At 40.8% G+C, this 18824-nt stretch overlaps 1 protein-coding gene across 3 annotated transcripts in view; it reads right to left on the bottom strand.

The window, feature by feature from the left end:
* Nucleotides 1–18824, bottom strand: part of KIAA1549 (KIAA1549 ortholog) — a 160037-nt gene that overhangs the window by 61520 nt on the left and 79693 nt on the right. For all 3 annotated transcript variants that reach the window (XM_039570430.1, XM_039570429.1, XM_039570428.1), the window contains exons 2-6: nt 11519–14197; nt 9936–10024; nt 4102–4279; nt 2447–2574; nt 849–1032 (exon numbers count right to left, since the gene is read on the bottom strand). In XM_039570430.1, coding sequence (XP_039426364.1) covers nt 849–1032; nt 2447–2574; nt 4102–4279; nt 9936–10024; nt 11519–14197 — 3258 coding nt within the window. The remainder of the gene's footprint in view (nt 1–848; nt 1033–2446; nt 2575–4101; nt 4280–9935; nt 10025–11518; nt 14198–18824) is intronic.

Here is an 18824-nt window from a genome sequence, read left to right as displayed (position 1 = left end):
AATCAGGCCTAGTAGTAGCTGGTGTTCATTTTACAGTTGTGTATCTCTACGACTCACAGAAATAACTCCGAAAATTAAAAAGCAAATTAAAAAGAAGAAATGGGGCACTAATGGACTGAGTCAGTAACAGCCACCAGGAGGGGAAGGCAAGTACTATTCTCTCATGATCTTGCTAACGTTCATGAATCATCTGAAAAATCTAACCAAACGTAAGTCGTCAATGCTGAGTGTCAAGAAGGTTCTGTTATGCAGGCAGCTCCCATTCATCTACGTTTAGGATGACAGTGGTCTGAAAAAAATGGCTTGCCATGGAAATGTACATAAAAAGTGAAAAAGGTACTACCTTGAAACATACCAGACTATATGGACAAACTAATTCACATGATTTGGGCAAATACCAGCCTATGTAGCCAGTGTCCCAGACTTTCTAGAAGTCAGAGACACAGTTAAGTGCAGCACAATCCTGAAAGCAGTAAACCCTGCTGAGAATTAGCAAAGGCCTCTGTAGACATAACGAGACAGACACACCTTGGACTGCACTTCACGACAATACTGATCTGAGTGATTTTCTTTTTTCTTTAATCTGGACTAAGGCCAATAGACTAATGAAACCAGGTTAAGCACAGCTGACCCAGCACAAAAGGAAACTGTGATGACAAATGCAGCAAGTTGCTGTTAACACCAAAATGTGAGCAGAAAGGGGCGTAGAATTGCTCTGCAGAACTCAGGATGCAAGTTGGATACTTGAAGTTGCATTATCACTTATGCACAAAATTACTCTAGAATTGTAGAGAGGGAAGATACTAGACAAAAGTATTTTGCAGTATTGGGTAACAGCAAATACTCACGTTCAGCAATCTGCTGCACAGGAAAGCCCAGATAGAAGCTGAATTCCACCACGGACAAGTTTCTGAGCTGCTCGCTGACTTCAGACCCATTTAGAAAACCGTATTTATCTCGGATGGCAAAAACAATGCTCACAGGGCCCTGTCGAAATGCCACCCCAGGCCTGCTCAGAGTTATATTCAGTATCTGAAAAGACAGTATTGAAGCAGGGTCAGCAAAATCAAATCCCTGCTATTTCCATCCTTTCCCTGACAGACTTTTTTTTTTTTTCCCCCTCTAATATGAAGAGGGGGGCAATTCACATCAAGACAGAGGAACATCTGTTCCAGATTGGTTCAGCCAGCTGAGTCTCCGAAGAGGCAAAGCTAACTTCGAAGAGTTATCCTTTAAGGTCAGTCATAATCCAGAATGATCTGAAAGCTAGAGCCCAGAAAATGATGGGAAAAAACCACCTAGCAAGACAGTCAGCAAAATAAATCTAGTCATAAGCCTTAGATGAATGCCAAACTGCATGGAACAGAAGAAAGGGATTGATTATGGTAAAAAAAAGTTCTGAAAATGGATGTTCTCTTGGTTAAAATCTCCTGCACCATGCACACCCAAAACCCACCAACAGTTAGAAGCCTTTTTGTGGCACCGATACACACAGCACCTGTGTCCATGTAGATAAACTCTTCTGGAAAATAAGAAGTATTTAAAGTAAGTTGGCTAAGCTGATAGTCCAAAGAATTGTTTTGCATGTTCTGTCTTCAGTCTATGCAGTGACGCTGTGTCATTGTGTTTAAAGTTCTGAGCACTTTTCTATATGTACTACATAGTGCCTTAGGTACGATAAAATTTATGCCATTTTTCTTCCTGATTTTATTTTAGGGTACCACAGATGGGTATTTATGGTGTCAGTTAAACAACGTAATAAAATTTTTACTGATTTTGGTACTACAACAACGTTAGATTAAATTTAAGAATTCAAACAGAAGAGGGAATTGTCTCATTAAATTGAATTACTGACTTTCCAGGGAGTTCTAAGCTCTGCTGTGGGATTCAGTGCTCTGCACATGTGCAATACCTTTCATGTGTGAAGTTCCAGCAGCAGCTGTCACAGACATCATATACTGTGAGTATTTCTAGACCTCAGAAGCAACTAGCATGTTTGCTCACATGATGGCAGGGTCATGTAACTCCTATATTCCCTAACAGGGTCTCCAGCAGGGCAATGAGACCTGAAAGTTTTCTTCCAACAAAAACTTTATATCAACACCTTACTCTTTTATAGTAAACTGTGATGGGAGTGACTTTGGTAAGGGTTGGAATAGTTTTTACTTGAGAAATTATAAACCCTATCATATTCAGTAATATAAATCATCATCTTGAATCATTTTTCAAAAAGTTTGTAAACAGAGGGATGGGTGGTGCCATATTATTTTGTAGGGGGGAAAAAACCAACTGACCTCATGACAAAGCCTCATAGTTCTACATGACCTAGAGACTGCAAGTGACAGTCAGTGAAGACCTAACTCATTTTACTGTCTGGATGAAACATGGGACAAGCAAAGGTGAGGGGGGAAAAAGGGACAGACACAAAACATGCTCATCCTCTTACCTGCACAGTGAAGTTGTAGAACTCCTGGTGTTTGTTCACCTCCAGGAATGCCATTGTCAGCCCTCTCTCAATGCGCTGGCTGAAGTTACAGAACCCAATATCCACGTTTCGAGGTACAAACTGAAGTACTGAAAGGAAAGGGCAAACATTATTCCTACAGAAAAGTATTTCCACGAGAGAGAACAAAACAAGCAACAGAATTCACAGGGCTATCATTTTCTTCTTCCATGAAGCTCAGGACACATTCAGTGAAACACCAGATAAAAATACATGAAAAATACATTTTGTGTTGCTGCAGTAAATTCTCTACTCACTAATATTGGTTGCAGCAGCAATTAGATTTCTGAAACATACTAGTGACAAAATATCTCTGTTTCCTCTTGCATACTAGGAGACCTTCACCATATACATGTGGCTAACTTTACCTGACTTGACCACTGAATTGGCCACACTGAAATCCTTAATACCCAACCAAGCCATGAAAATCTTCAGGAAAAAAAAGCAACAGATCTCTCCTTCTTGTAGCCTGTAATACAGTATTTAGCTTATCTAAAAGACTACCTATTGGATCCATTAATGCACATTAGTATTGGTCTAGTACTTGCAAAAACACTTAGTAAGCTACCTGTTAAATTTAGATACAGACATCTTTAAGTTCAGAAGAGAGAACAAAAGAGCACAAGATAGAAAGAGTGAGTTTAGAGGAATGTGATCAGGCACACACACCTGAACTACGTGCACACCTGTGGATTTCCAGATACAGTCTTAACCAAAGAAATGCAACGGTTAGCTTACAGACCCTAACAGCAATGTTATACAAGGTTCAGAACTGAAAAATACACCTACTGTCTATCTATATAACCACATTAAGCAGTGGAAAAGACATCACACCTGCACAGTTAAAGTGATGTCTTGCCATACAATTATTAACAGAGAATAAACAACACACAAAACGTCCCTGAACAAAAGTACCATGTTGACATTTATTAACTCCGCTTGTATGCTGAGTCCCTGCCACTACCTCATTACACAGTCAACCAACCAGGTAGGTAGCTTTATCATGCAAACAGGGCCCAAAGAAGATTTTAAATGACAACACTGACTCTCAAAATCTATTACATGAGTACTATTTTGCTTTAGATTATTAGTAGTCATAAACTTTGCATAAACGGCTGCAATACAGCGGCCATGGAAAACTGAATACTACATAAGCAATCTTCCTGCTCATGTCACGTGTGAGCCATTAATCCTCCTGCTCACCAATTCTCCTACATCACAACAACACAAAAAAGGCAGCTTTTAATATAAATTTAATCTGAAATTGACACAAGCATTACAAAGTAGCTGCACTGTGATTTTATGAATAAATGTTTCATAGATTTTTTTTTTCTCTTCTCACCTTTAGAAGCAAGAAAAAGAGCACACCTATTTTACAATGTACCAAAAAAAAAAAATCCTGAAAAAAATAATGAAGTGATGGGGTTAACTGTTTACAATTTATGACCTCTCCACCATGGACCTGTAAATTATGGCATTAACAACAAGAATTAAGATTCACAGCAGAACACAGGGTTTTGACTCAAGCTTGCATCACAAGTGAAGAAGTGTGAATCAGTACAAAGCTACCTTTTCCCCTCTGTGTCAGAAGAACTCACCTGTCTGAACTTGGAATCTGTTGTCTGGCACAGTGAAAGAAGGATGCAGTGAGAGGATCATGGGGGCCTCACCACGAAGAAGACTGCTGTTCATAAGCACGTTTATGACAGCTATTGCCGTGTAAACAAAGGGACCGGATGTCACCAAGAAAGCAAATTTGGGGGAAACTTTATAAACCTGCAAAAAAAGAAAAAAATCAGAAATTAAAAAAACCCAAACACGTCAATGTTAAATTTGGCAACGTTTTAGACCTACACAGCCTCACGCAGTTCAAAGCCACCTTGTCAAGAGGTAGGAAACTGCAATCTTTATTTTTCAAAAAGCAGCAGAAGCACAAACACAAGTGCTGTGCCTTGCAGCCTCTGCTCTAGTGCATCAGAGAGGCAACTCCCCTGTGCCAGGTGCACCTACTGGAATCTTCAGTACAACACACCAATCTTACCACTTCTTGATTTATCACATCCCCACATATTAGCACTCCCGCTTGCCTACATTCCCCTGGTGTACATAACATTCCCCATACAAAATTCCTGTTTACTCACTGAACTGCCTGCATAGCCTCTGCATTTCAGTCATACACCACATAGTGAATACCTCCTATACCATTCATACATGGCACGTATGTGGAGTAAAATAAACATAACCAGTGTTCTTTGGATATAATTTTCACACTCAAGAAAACTTTCTTCCAGGGAACACTTCTATCTGCTTGTTTCAACACAGTGACCACAATACAATTCTCTTCCAATTCATGTCCTGACTTTGAGTCGTCTTAAAAACCCTGAGGAGCCTTAGACATCATGTAAAAGAAACAAGATTGCAAGTTAAATATAAACCTTGAACCATGCAGACACACTTACCCACCATTTCTCAGTCCCCTAAGAAAGAACAAACTGAAGGTTTTTATTTATTTGAACACAATGCAGTGTCTTCCCTCCTTCAGAGAACTATCTCAATATTAAGAACACCTGTTCCCCCACCATTATTTTCTTCCTTTTTGGTTTACTCCCCCAGTTTGCTTTAATTGCCTGTGGCAGTCACACCTCAAAAGTATTTTGGGATGTGCAACATGATGGCCTCACAGATAAATAATGCAAACCAGAAACCCAGAGTTTCTGATGAACGTGGGCCTCTTAGCTGAAGGGATGCTAGCACCTTGCAGATGCTGTGCTGGTGAAGGGATATGTGAGGTAACTTCAGCTTCAGGATGAGCCTTACCGAAAAGCACAGTGCCACTTAAATTGCGACCCACATGTTCCTTATTGGTATTTCTGCTGTAAAGTGATGGCAACTGTTGTTGAGATGAGACAGCAAGCTCCTCTTTCCTGTCCTCTAAAAAGCATGCATTTCAGCGAGCTCATCTTCACCAGAAGAAACTACCTCAGCAGCAGAAGGAAATGAGAAAAATAATCTATGCTGCTCATTATGCCTTTCCTTTTTCTTAGCCCACAAATACATGCAACATCCATCTTTTATTTTAAATGGATTTAGATCCATAAAACTCAAATTTGTTTGATATGAATAATGTGCACAGCTCTTTTCAGCTCCTCTTATCTGAAATTTTATTCTTTTATCTCATGATGAAATAATCTCTGCAGCTTCAGTTTGTCAAATGGAAACAGCAGTTAAAATGGGTAACACATGCCAAAAGAAAGTTGCCCATTACTTGCAAATGAGACTATTTAAAAGGGAAGAAAAAGAGGAATTAGAATTACAAATCTCAGTGACAATTTGCTGGTGATTTCTAAAGCAATGTATGCTGAGGAAGAGAGGCCTACTGCAGCCAGCATATACTTATGCAATCGAGTTGGGTATTTCAGACTCGAAAGCAAGCCTCTGATAACCAACTCAGCTGCCTCCATCTCTGACTGGGTGTGCTGCACCTCAGACACCAGGAGAGCAGCCTACCCTGGAATTAATTTTTTTGGCTCAACAGCTAACACTGGTTCCCTTCTGTGCTTCACTGCATCAGAAAAGCAACAGCAACTCCAGAATGGACATCCAAAATAAAAATCCACTTTTAACAGTAATTTTGAGGTAGGCAGATTAGAACCACGACAAGTCAAAACAATAGCTATTTCTGCTTGACATATTGCAGGGTTGTCTAGAATTAGCTCTCTTCAGCCTAATCCATATGACAGAAATAACAGACCCATGACAGCATGATGCTGTCTACAAGCTAATTCACAGAGAAATCTACAAAGCTATCTAGGATAGATGAGCACAGCTCATGACTCTGGACTCACGATTCATGAACGAGAATTGCTGCTTTCGGCACAGCTCTAACGGCTCACAAGAGCAGCCATCCATCCAACCCTCTCTTGGAAGTTTCACCTCTACTGCCAAGACAGCTAGATGCTAACAAATTAGGTAGCTGAACCATCACATTTTAGAGTGTCACTAGTAAAGTACACAAGCACAGATTTCTTATATTAAAAGGTACAAATTTTTTACTTTAAGCCTTGGGCCAGAAAGCCAGAGAAGCACACAGAACTCCATGTGCACTTTGGAGCCATTCCTGCTGCAAAAGCAGGAATGGCTTTAGTAGAAGCGCAGAACTCCTAACACCACCTCGAGTTAAGCTATCCCTGCTCCAAAGTGCAATGACTAACCCAACTCTGCTGTTTCCAGAACACAACCTACCTCATTCCAAGCTACCCTCACAAGAGAAAGCACATCCAGTACAGAAAGTTTTTAAGCCTCAGTTCACTAGAGGCTAGAAGAGTATTTAGGAAAAGCATCACGGTATCATTTCTCTGTCCCTTACAAGGTTTCCTAAGCATTTGCTAGTGATTACTGTCTGCTAAAATACTTGACCAGATGCACCTTTACCACAACCTAAGCCATGCCTACACTCCACTGTATTATGCTGTGTAAACATCTGGCAGAAAGCATCAACAACTGATCTCCTCACTACCACCTTATTAAGAATCCTATAAAAAGCCTGCAGAGGGTGTTTAACTTCCTGAAGACGGACTACAAAGGCTCACAGGTCTTAAAAATGAAAGAAAGCTTCTGCTTCTATGCACTTTAGGATCTTAAGGCAACAGTTCTCACTGGTTTTACACATCTCCACGGTACCAGCCAGAACTTCAGCAGTGGTGAAGCGGCGATGAAGCCAGTGCAAGACCACAAGGTGGCATCTTTGAAAGAAGCATTTACCTGGCAATGATGAGAACTCCTTACTTTGGAGGCAGAGTTCACTGATTTGGGATTACAGGAACTGGTAGGTCAAGGACACACCCCCAAAACCACATTAAATACAACAACAAAGTGGCTACGGTAAAAATGCTAAAATGCATGATAAAATTTCCAAGCACAAATGAGGCTGGCAAAAACCTGTTTCCTGTTGGCATGAACTTAATGGCACCAGGGGTCCTGGCAGTGAGTCACTGCCAACACTATTTTATTTCTCACCCCAGTGCAAGTCAAGTCAAGAGAACGTTGTCTAACAGATCTTACCCAAGTGTCATAAGCTTTACCTTACAGAAAGTTGACTAAAATTACTCTTACTCAGACAATGGGGTCTTATTCTTTTGCAGATGCAGTATGTTGAGACTAACTAGAAAAAAATCTGATATTTTTCATTATTCTGACTTTGCTGTAAAGATTTTTCTAGGGAAAAAACTGCCAGAAGTTTTTTTTCATTTGGCAGGATTCTGCCTCCTCTTTTTTCCACTTCAGCAACTCACTATGTTTGAAATAATAAAGTAGCAGACTAAAGTTTCAACTGAAAAAGTTGAGGGCAAAAAATGTTTTAATCCTCCTTTCACTGCTAAACTTGCTTCCTATTTAAAGTGAGCAGCAGTTATAGCCATCACTGCCATGGATTTTGTTTTTAAAGCATACATTACTATGAAGTTAAATTTAACTGGACTGTCTCCTGATTTACTGTACATTACATCACAGCGAGGGAACATCTGTGAGCTGTAATAAGAGACACAGTAAAAAAGCAGCTTAGAGAAGTGCACTGCTTTACCGTAACTTGCAAACACACACATTGTTTCTGGGTACTTTCAACACAACTGTTTGATTATTTAAGTTTAGTGAGATAGAGAAATTCTGTTTAAAATATTGCATTACATCACCACTCAACATGCTATTATAGACAGCTCTTTTTCAAATTAACAGTTTTGTAAGTATTCCACAGTTAGAGGTGAAAACATATTTGCTAGTGATTATTTTTAGTGCATAACCCATATGATAGCAGCATTCTAGAATAGCAAGACTGATTCAGCAAAGATGTCTTTCCTTTTGATAAAAAAGATTTTTCAAAGAATGAAGCTGGACTAGTCGCATTATTTATAAAAACAGTTACTTCTGAGAAGCCTTAGGACTTCTAAAAGCCTTCTCCTATTGAGAGCTTTACAAGGCAATAGTAGGCCTGAAAGGCAAGAAGTTAAAGGGAAAAAATATAAAGCAAGATATCAAATTTGTTCCAATTAGCCTTCAAACATTCAGCAACAGATTTTGTCTTACTGCTGGATTAAGAAGGTAAGCACTCCTGTATTACTAAGCTCTGTAAGGTCACTGAAAATTGTGTTTCTATCATTATGAACATCTGACTTCTTGACTATTCCAGTTTGCACGAACTGAAGGTATAATTACAAACCAGTAGAAAAATCTCTTATATATAAAAAAATCTAAGTAGCTCATGAGCAGGTGTTGCTACAAGGACAAACTACACATAATTTACAGAGGCAGCTAACTGTAGCTGAAGTTTGGCAGGAATTTATAACACTCCTATCTTGACTGAGTAGTAGAGATGTATCTCCTCAAACATCAGACAGAAGCTGTTTAATTAATTACCGAGGGCAGTGATCATGGGAGATGCCAAAGTTAAAGGCACCAAGCAATTCTGTGCATGGAGAAATGCAAGTTATGTTCAACAAACTGCTACTTGAGTAAACTACATAATGAAAATGAGATCACTGACTTAGAAAAGATCATTTGGTGCTGGGCTATGACAGCTACATGAATACAGACATGCAGAACTGCAAGTGCAGCTGAACCTCATCTACACCAGTAATTCCATTTAAGTATTTCCTCACCACTGAAGTATCTGACTGTACAACAAGAGTGCCCCCAAACTACCCCTACAGTCTCTTCCTCTCAGACAGAGGGTTTGAGACAGAGGTGGAGAACAGAGCCTTTAACCCTTGTCTCAACTAGACCATCACTTGGAAGTTAGAAAACAATACTGAAATACTGTTCAAAGATGATTCCTTGAATATCAAAGCAGAGAAAGCTTTCAGAAAAACCCAAGAGTACAGCTATTCCTGTGAGGGGGGTAAGGACAGGAGTTACATCTACCTGAAGTCTCAAAAATAATGTCTTACTATTGCACACCTGGATTTTTCCCCTGCCAAATCAGGCATTTGGGATTCCACCACCTCCCCTGCAAGTGTTGATGGTCTCACTTAAAACATAAAACAGCACAAGGCTGGGGAGAAGGTTTCATTTTGTTTAAAGTGCTAAGTATGTAATCAGCTAACAGAACAAACAGACCTGTTTAACAGGTATTCTGAAGGGTAAAAGTTCTTCAGTTTCAATTCACCAGCCAAAGGAGGTGAGCAGTAGAGTCTGGACACTTCTTGCTCACCTCTGGCAAAACCAAGAAATGTCTGTCCTAGAAAATTATGGCATTCTAAAAGCAAAAAAGTTGACATCATGTTCACATTTTAAAAAAACACGACTAACATTTAAGTTAAAATAAAGCTGTCTCTCATACAGTATCTATGGACTGTTTGAATTACTATTTCAGCTTGTGAACTAAACCCACTATTGTATTACATTGATCAAAGAGTACTTGTACACTCTTCATATCACTTACCTCTAGCTCCACTGATCTCCTGAACTGAACTCTGAGCACTTGTCTGATGGATTCACTGACATTTCGTAGAACAGCTCTTCGGGCCAGCACTAGAAATTAATGTCAGTCAGAAAATACACTTTAGCTTCATCTCTTGGGTTTTGATTCAAAGTTGCATTTTCAATTGTGCAGTGCATGAAAAAGCAGGCACAGAGATCAGCTGCATCAAACAGGTAAGATGAACAACAAGGACACGGGTAAAGGTGTGACTGTATCCCAGAAAGTGACTGTCTGTAAAGTTTAAGGAACTGTAAGTTTATTTCCTTTCTCTTGTTTTGCTTTTCCATAGCTAATGTCATTAGCACTCTGATAAATGAAACTTTTAAAGAGCCACTGATGCATTCAAACGGGAAAGTAGCAGCATATTCGGTCTGACTTGTGAGTGAGCCTGCTATCACAACACAATTAAAAGTTTTGTAGGCAATGCATGGAATGCAGATAAGGTCAGAAAAAAGCCACAGAAAATATGCATCTACTTTTCTCTTAAATAAAAAGTAAACAAACATGACATTAATTAATGAAAGGGAAATCCACAGAGTAAGAAAGAGCTTTAAAATCCCCACATCCCAATGGATGTCATGTCTGTTACAGTCACAACTGACACCATGACTGTGGGTTAAGCAAACAACTGAACAGCATCATGTTGTCATCCTGCATTTACTTTCCATCAGTAACTTGCCTACAAAACTAGTCAAATTACACCTTTAAAAAAAGTCTTCCTCATCACTAGCATAGCTAGATCACCTGCATATCTGGAGGATGAGATTATGCTCATTCTGCTTTATTTCTTACTACTAAATCTTAAGGGTAAAAAGTATTGCTCACCATGAAAATGCAACACTTCTGCAGCTGCCTTGGATTAGTTTGCTGGTATTGTTTTGTTAACAAGCTAGGAAAAGGCAGGAAAACACCAGAAAAGCAAACACAGATGCTAAGACAATTAATTTTGAAACACACTAATGTCACTTTTTCTGGTTACAAACACACCAAATCCAATTGAAGGTAAGTATGGGAGGAGGTAAGATACAAACATAGGCTAGTACGGTAAAATTATAAAAATGGTAGCGAAACCCAAAAGTTTTTTAAACCAATTCTGCTCTTACATATTACAACATTACCTCACATGCAGGTGTTTATTTAATAAACAGCAGCAACAACTGAAAGGAGGAACTTACTCAGTCAGAACATTAAACAGTTTGGCAGAACAGTCCCATGACAGGAACATTCATTTACAACTGATGAAATGATAAAGCTGCCTCTAACTCAGCACACTTGTATGCATACATCAGCAATTTTAGAAGACAATTTCATTCTCTGTGCAGTGTAATGTATTTGTAACTTCCTATCACAATGGACTTTGTTCAAGTGAATGCTATTATTTTTAGCAGTAAATGATAAACCAGTGCTTTTACAGCTCTTTGTCTAAATTTACGCTGTGTTTCTCTGAAAGGTTCACTTAGTTAATTCAAAATCTGCAATTCAGCTAGGGGGTCATATTACAGTGGCTTCTGAAAAACAAAATGAAAGTGTTGGGAATATCTTACCCGCAGTGACTAAGTAGGCGTCGGGAACAGTGATGTCGCAGACATATGGCTGCCTGGTAGTAGTCACGGCAGAGGTTACAACCACCACTTCAGACAGAGTAGTGGTCCTCAGAGGGGTGGAGGAGAATGTCCCCGGGCTGCCTGTAGCACTGGTGACAGTGGTGGAAGGAGCTGATGCATCAGCACCAGCAGTTACACTGCTTCCTGATGGAAGTTCATATCCAGGAGGAGGGCTAGCAGTCGGAGGAAATTGTGTGGGAGCAAACGACGAGGTCACAGACAGAGATGCTGTAGGAAAGGGCATCACGCTGATGGTGTCGGCATCTGACGTGAGATTGCCAGGGTCTGTGGGAGGAAAGGCTGTGGGGATGCTGCCCTTGCTGCCAGATGTTAAAAGCAGCGTGGGGTTAACTGTAGCACCAATATCCTCATCAGAACCCAGAGCAGTTGAAAGTAGAGATGAAGATATGTTTAAGACAGGAGTTGCTGGAAAGGTAGTAAACGAAGAGATCAGATTTGTTTCACTGAGCAAGATGCTGCTGGTAACAGACTGGGTGTCGGAAGTGGGCAGCACCAGGGTAGGAACCACAGAGTGAGAGGTGGAGAGTGAAGGCTCCAACTGAGAGGTAGCTCCTGTGGCAGCTGAGGTAAACACAACTTCAGAGCCCACTGGCAGTACCGAGGATGCTTCCAGAAACATGGATGACTCCGAGTGAAAATCTGATGATGGCATTATTTCAGGAACCTGTTCATCTGGAAGGGATGATGCATTTGAATAAAAGTATGATGTTGAGCCAAGATGTAACTGAGAAACCTCGGTGTCAGTGGCAGAGCTGACAGCGGTAGCTAAGTCCCAGCTGGTAACATCCAGAGAAAGTACTGATGTCCCAGTCAACAAGGTCTGAGGTAAGAGTGTTGATAAATCACTCTGCATGACAGAGTAAGAATTTAGCATGGTCAGTGATAAAGACAAGTAGCTAGATTCAATAAGAAATGGTGTTGATAAAAGATTGGATGGAAAATCTGAAATATTTAAAGACAGGTCATCCCTTGTAGATGTCTTGCCAAGCAAAACCACAGATTCTGACGGCATTAATTCTGGCAATTCCAGCAAAGTTGTCCTACTGATTGCAAACGATGCTACTGGCTCACTCTGGATGATGGTAGAGTCCAACAGAACAGTGGTGGCACCAGGAGGTTCTACATGAGTGCTAGGAGTCAAAGAAATTGTTTCCAGAACAGGAAGGGTCTGGGAAACAGAGATGTTCAGTGACGTTTCCCCAGGGAGCTGATGGTAGGAAGGAGTTATTGTTATAGGTGTTCTAGTGTCTGTAGTGCTTATTAAAAACATGCTTGAATCAGGGATCTCTGCGAATCTTGAAGAAAGTGAAACAACTGGTCTTGATGGAAAAGAAGTATCAAAAATCTCAGGTGTAGGTTCCTCTAATTCATACCCGTCAGTAATTATAGTTGTAAATGGAGTTATGCCTTGTACTTCAGAGGCTTTGATGGTCAAAGTTTCAACATAATCGCCTGAGCCCACATCATGTTCTGGGGAAAAGCCTGTTTCTGGCAGAAGTGACACTGAGTCACAATACAGACAGTAACTGTACGATCTTGTGTAAGGCACTGGACTCTTGAGCTCACTGACAAGCTCTGATTGACTTAGTATTTCTGAACCAGCAGGCAAATTTGGTGCTGCAGTGGAGAACTCACGTGTAAACGCGCTGGCATTAAGAACTGTATTAGAGTTCACGGAAATGGCAGCTGAGTCAAGAGGGAAAGACACAAGTGGAAGACTAATAGGAGAAAAAGCAGGCTCAGCACGGGCTGCTGAAGCTGGCGCGGCCCACGGAATGCTTGGAGGGGAGTAGGTCCTTCGATCGAGAGATTCTGCTGCCCTGCTACTCACATGGGTGTAAACATCACCATACAGGTCTGCATGTTGTGCTGTGGCATCTGGGGCCCCAGGGCTGGTTTCACCCAGCAGCTTGAGATGAAGAGGCAGTCCCTCTGAGGCAGCCCCAAAAGGCAGAGCTGTTAAACTTGCAGTAATGTTTTCTTGTGCCACAAGTCCCATCTCTGAAGGAATGGAAGTGAAAGGAACAGCTGTATTTGGAGGGTACAACAGCAAGTCTCTGCTTGCTGTTAGCATTTCACGATCTGGTACAAAAGGCTTTAGTTCCATAAGAGTGTAGCTGCGTTCAGGGACAGCACTCAACGGAGTCTTCTGCTGTGCTGTTTCTGAGATATCATACGGTGAAGAAAGGACAGATAATGAAGGTGTTAGCAACACAGTTTCTAACATTTCTCTTGATGGCTCTACTGTATTAACTGAGTGATGATCTGCTAAAACTGCAAAAGACTTCACTGGAGGAGTCCACTGTGCCTTTGAAAAGGAGCTAATAAATTCATCATCACTTAGGAATGCCTCACTGCTCGTTACATAGACATCTACCAACGGCGTACTTCTCCCTTCTGAAATCCTGGCTGTTTCTTCTTGGCTAAGTAAAGTCCCATCAAAGGAAGTAGCAACTGATGATAAAACTGTTTGAAGCAAATTACTTTCTTGGGACTCCAAAGTACTTTTTGCTAAGGCTGTTCGTGTCCTGCTGCCTGATATGCTTTCATGCACCGTTGAGAAAAAGGAAAAATTCTGCTGTTCCAAGGATCTCTCATCTAAATTAAGAGGGAGAGAAAAACAAAAGCCAAAACACAACAGATCAACACAAGTAGTAAGATCACTATGAGCAAACCTCACACAGAGTATTTCTGGAGACAACGCCCAGAATTCAAGGGTGAAGACAAAGCATCCCAGTAAGTAACAAACCTCCACAAGCAAGTCAGCATAAATAGTAAGATTTCTTGTGAAGTCTTCATTCCTGGGAAATGAGCAGGACAACAAAAGCTCCTCTCGCTGCACTGACGCATCTCTCTACAGCAGGACTCTAGTGAGCCCCGTGGAAGAGCAGAAAGTGGCTCCCTCTTACCTGTGCAAGGCTACAGTGCATAGCAGCTAATGGTCTCACAAAGCAAACACACCAGAAAGGGTAACAAGGAACAATGCAGGGGAAAATCTTACATAATTTTAGGTGTTTTGCTTTCCTTTAGTATAACTTCATTTCCTCTGATTTTATTATTTCTTAGTATTAAGGTCACTAGAAGATCTACTCTGTTTCACGGACCAGATCCTCCCTCTCGTATCAGAAGTAAGTGACACAAGAGATGAAGAGGTATTCCCTTTTCCATAGGGAAAATGTGGACCTGGTATCAACAACAAGAACTTGCTAACATGTTATGTTTACATAGGCCACCATTCATCCGAAGTCTGGCCTGTTAGCAGTCAGTGACAAATTGCTTCATTACACAATTACCATCTTTATTCACAGCCCTCTACAGGACTGCTCCCTTTATAGGCCACCTGTAATAAAGCTTTCACTCCTCCAGCTCCCAGAGTTCATGTAGTAATGGCCAGGTTCAAACACAAAGGAGACAAAGCTGAGAATTCACAACATATTTCAACAAACAAAATACTCTCTCACAAAAGCACTCTTGGGTTACAGAGAAGATCTACATATAAGCTTTTCCTACCACAGATGAGTTTGGCAGAGAAAAGGTTGATTACTTCTCTGAAACATCAAGACTGGATTAACAGCATTCAGAGCTGAATTATTAAAGGAAATCACAGAAAATTGCAGCAGAATAGTTTTCAAGGGTACACACAAAGGGTTCGTCCTTGAATTATCTATCACGCCTGATCATTGTATTCTCATATGGGAGTGTCTAGGCAGTGCTGCTGGAACCTACTGGCAACACACATTAACAAAGCTGGGGGGGCAGGAATTGCATCCAATTAAACCACCAGGGACCAGTTTAAAATAAAAACAAGCATACACAGTACAGAGTGCTGGACAAATGATACAGTACACAGCTCAACTGCAACTACATCTGTAACCCTTGAGGGGATGCCCTGAACTCAGTAACCCATGGAAGCTCTTGCAGGAATAGCTCACCTATCTGTTTCCCAGTGTCTAACACCACTTTCCAAAGGTGATAAACTGCTGTACTTATCCCCTTCTCCCTGGTCTGTTTGCTAAACTCCTTGACACAACTTTTCAAGTTCTGATGCACTGACTTGACAAATTTTGAAGGTGCTGATCTGAAAAGCACAACTACAAGAGTTAATGCTCAGAGCCAATACCACTGTACCACTAATCACACCTAACCAAATTGAGTGCTGTGATTATATCCTTTTTTTTTATAGATTCTGTGCACGTTTTGCAGCATAACAGATACTATTCTCTCAAGCAGTCCCAATTCATTTTTTCCTCCTGAAACTCACTGTAAATATTACCAGCTTTATTATGCTTAGTTGGTGTATGATAAAATATACTGCTTTACAATGCTCTCGGGTGAAGAAAGAAAACAAAATACAAAAAAAACACTCTTGTAAAAGCTATGTAAGACAGGTAAACAAGTCCATCCTCAGCCTCTTTAACAGAGGTCAGGTGCTTGAACACGACACAACGCAGAACAGTGCAGCCACCATGGAATAACCGCTTTCACAAGGAGTTAACATGAGTACCAGACAAAGCAGTTTCCAAGAAGCACAGAACCAAAATGTACCCCGACACAGCTCTGCTAGCTGACCAAAAGTTGTTCAATGTTCTTTTTTCATTGCTAGAATCCTCCCTGGCCTCGCTCTTTTCTTTGATTTACGCTTCCAACCTTCACTTTTCTCTTTGTGACATTTTGAGTAAGCACAGAGTTACTAAAGGAAAAGACTTCCAAGGCTATGAAACAAACAGTGTCAAAATGAATCACTTCCCTCCCTACACACATGCACATTTCCTTTTAGGCAGCCCTGTAAAGTCCTGTCCACCTTGGTCACACTTTGGACACCTAACCCTTGCTTACAGTGAGCTCTGCATTGCAGACAAACACGGTAACAGAGAAAGTACTCCTTGTTCACCACGGTTTCATGTTGTAAATCCCTGCAGCAGTACACAAGGCAGCTGTGACAGCTTCAAAATAAAGAGCATGGTACACGTGGAGCTGATACAGCTGACGGTTAATAGGACCAGGCAGAGCTGAATACTAATACTAATTAGTAACTGCACTTTTGATCAGGTATCGCCACAAATCTTTGACTCAAAGCTAGAGGTGATTCCACAAAAACAACTCTACTGCCTATCCATGTGTATGCTGTGTACCATCTTCTTCCTTCACTACAGAGAGCCCCTTTCTTTTTGTTCAACTTGACAGGGGAGCTGTCACATGGCAAGATCCTGCCGGAAGTAAAGAAATGTCACAGAAAAGATGTCCCGAAGAGTTAAGTGCATAACCCTAAGCTGTCCAACAGACATGCAGAAGAGGCAAGGTTTTAATTCTTTCTGACTTTAGAATATGCTTTTTAAAATTTTTTTTGGATGGCTTGATAATATTTTTTCCTTGAAAGACAAAGGAATAGTAAATAATAAATTCATCATACACTCGTGCCTTGTCTCTTAATGCAAAGAATCTTGCTGCTGATACCAGGAAAGAAAGAACACAACTTCTGAAATAAATGTTTCATTTTTTGAAGAAAAATACACTGTGTCTTGAGAAAGTTACAAGCTCTAGGACAAGGTAAGAGCAGTGTTAGAGTAAGTGGAATGGGAAAAATTCACCTATGCATGTAGGTGAGCAAGTTCATGAGTCAATGTTCCACGCTATTTACTTTGCTTAGTGTTTTAGAAGCAGGGAGCATTAGTGATGTGCCATTAATAATACAAATTAGTGTTTTCTGTCAGCTCCACAGAACAGTGCACCACTTGAATAGCGCTTGTCTGAGCTGAGCGTGCCTCTCAGGGAGAGCAGATGGGACGCGTGGCAGATGTGTTTGGGAGCAGCCAGACAACCCACAAAGAGGCAGGAAAAGCAAAGGAAAAAGGGAAGGAGGAGAAGGCACACCACGGCATGACAATCGGCCTCATCAGTGCAGAGTGGCTGATCTGGCTGTACCGTGGGACAAAGGAAGCAGACAGATTGCACATGTTCTGGTGCATCTCAATGCCACGGCTGCACAAAGCTATTGATGGCTATCAACGCCGACTTGTTTGTTTGCACAGCTGTTACTGTCGGGTGACGCTCCCCCTTTCCGTTCCGAGGGGACGGACGGGCTCACATCAGACAAGCCCAACTCCGCCGGGCTGATAACATTATGAAAAAGAATAGATAGCTTAGGGAACAAAGCTGTGATCCCAAGCTACAGCAAAGGCAAGGAAAGGCGAGCACTAGTGGCAGGGGCCACAGGAGTCACAGATGGCACCAGTACAATGCCACAGCTCAGACAATGACATTCGGGCACAGAAGGAGCAATAACAGGAAATCTGCTGGTGGCCTTGGGGTGGCAAACTCTCTGCTGCTCCTGCTGCCCCCCAAAACTGGTAGGAGTCACAAGCAATTCACAAGTATTGAAACCTGTCACTGAGCAGAGCGACCCTGAAGCTGCCAGATCCGTATTTACAGAAGCACAGCCGTGCCCTGTTAAGGCTGCTGCAGACTTGTGTGAATTCGGGAAGGACCCAACTTTCTCACGACTACAGCAAAGGACTGCTGCAGTCCACAGACTTCTTTGGTGACAAAAATATACCACGTCTGCTTGCCAGAAAACTACACGTGTTCATAAACCAGGAACTAGACTAGTCATTTTTCCAGAAAGCAATTAGAGGGATGCAGATTGCATCCTTCCTGTAGCTGCACTGCTAAAAAGTAATGTCTGCTCTATAACCTGTAATAAAGAAAAAAAAGGACGTTTCAAATATATATTTTTAATAATATACATGTATATCGATATGCTTTTATATTTTCTTCATTTATAACAAATATACTTTCATGTATTTTTTAAATGCAGGATCCAAATGTAATCTCACCTCTGCCACTGATATTTCATGTGACTTCAAAAAACTTGCACCACTTTTCTGCACTCTGCTATTAAGATATGGCAATTGTACACCACCCCATTTGCCAGTATTTACTAAAAAGTCAGTAATTCTCAATATTATCAAGATGTTAAATCATAGACAGGTACCAGCATGACAATAAACACAGGAAATCTTATCTTGTAATAAAAGTTAAACCTTAAGACTAGAACTAGTAATTTTCATTCTATTTTTTTTTTTTTTTGAGAAACTAAGGTATGGCTAATAAAGTTTGCAAACAACAGAAAATTCCAGCAGACTAGCAGCAAAACAGTTCAAAACATGTATCACTTAAAAAAAAAAAAAAATCTTCTGCGTACTAACACAATGACCAACAAAATTAA

Source organism: Corvus cornix, chromosome 1A (assembly GCF_000738735.6).
Source record: "Corvus cornix cornix isolate S_Up_H32 chromosome 1A, ASM73873v5, whole genome shotgun sequence".
Lineage (NCBI taxonomy): Eukaryota > Metazoa > Chordata > Aves > Passeriformes > Corvidae > Corvus > Corvus cornix.
Note: the sequence above shows the minus strand (reverse complement) of the source record. Positions and strands in the feature narration are given on the sequence as shown.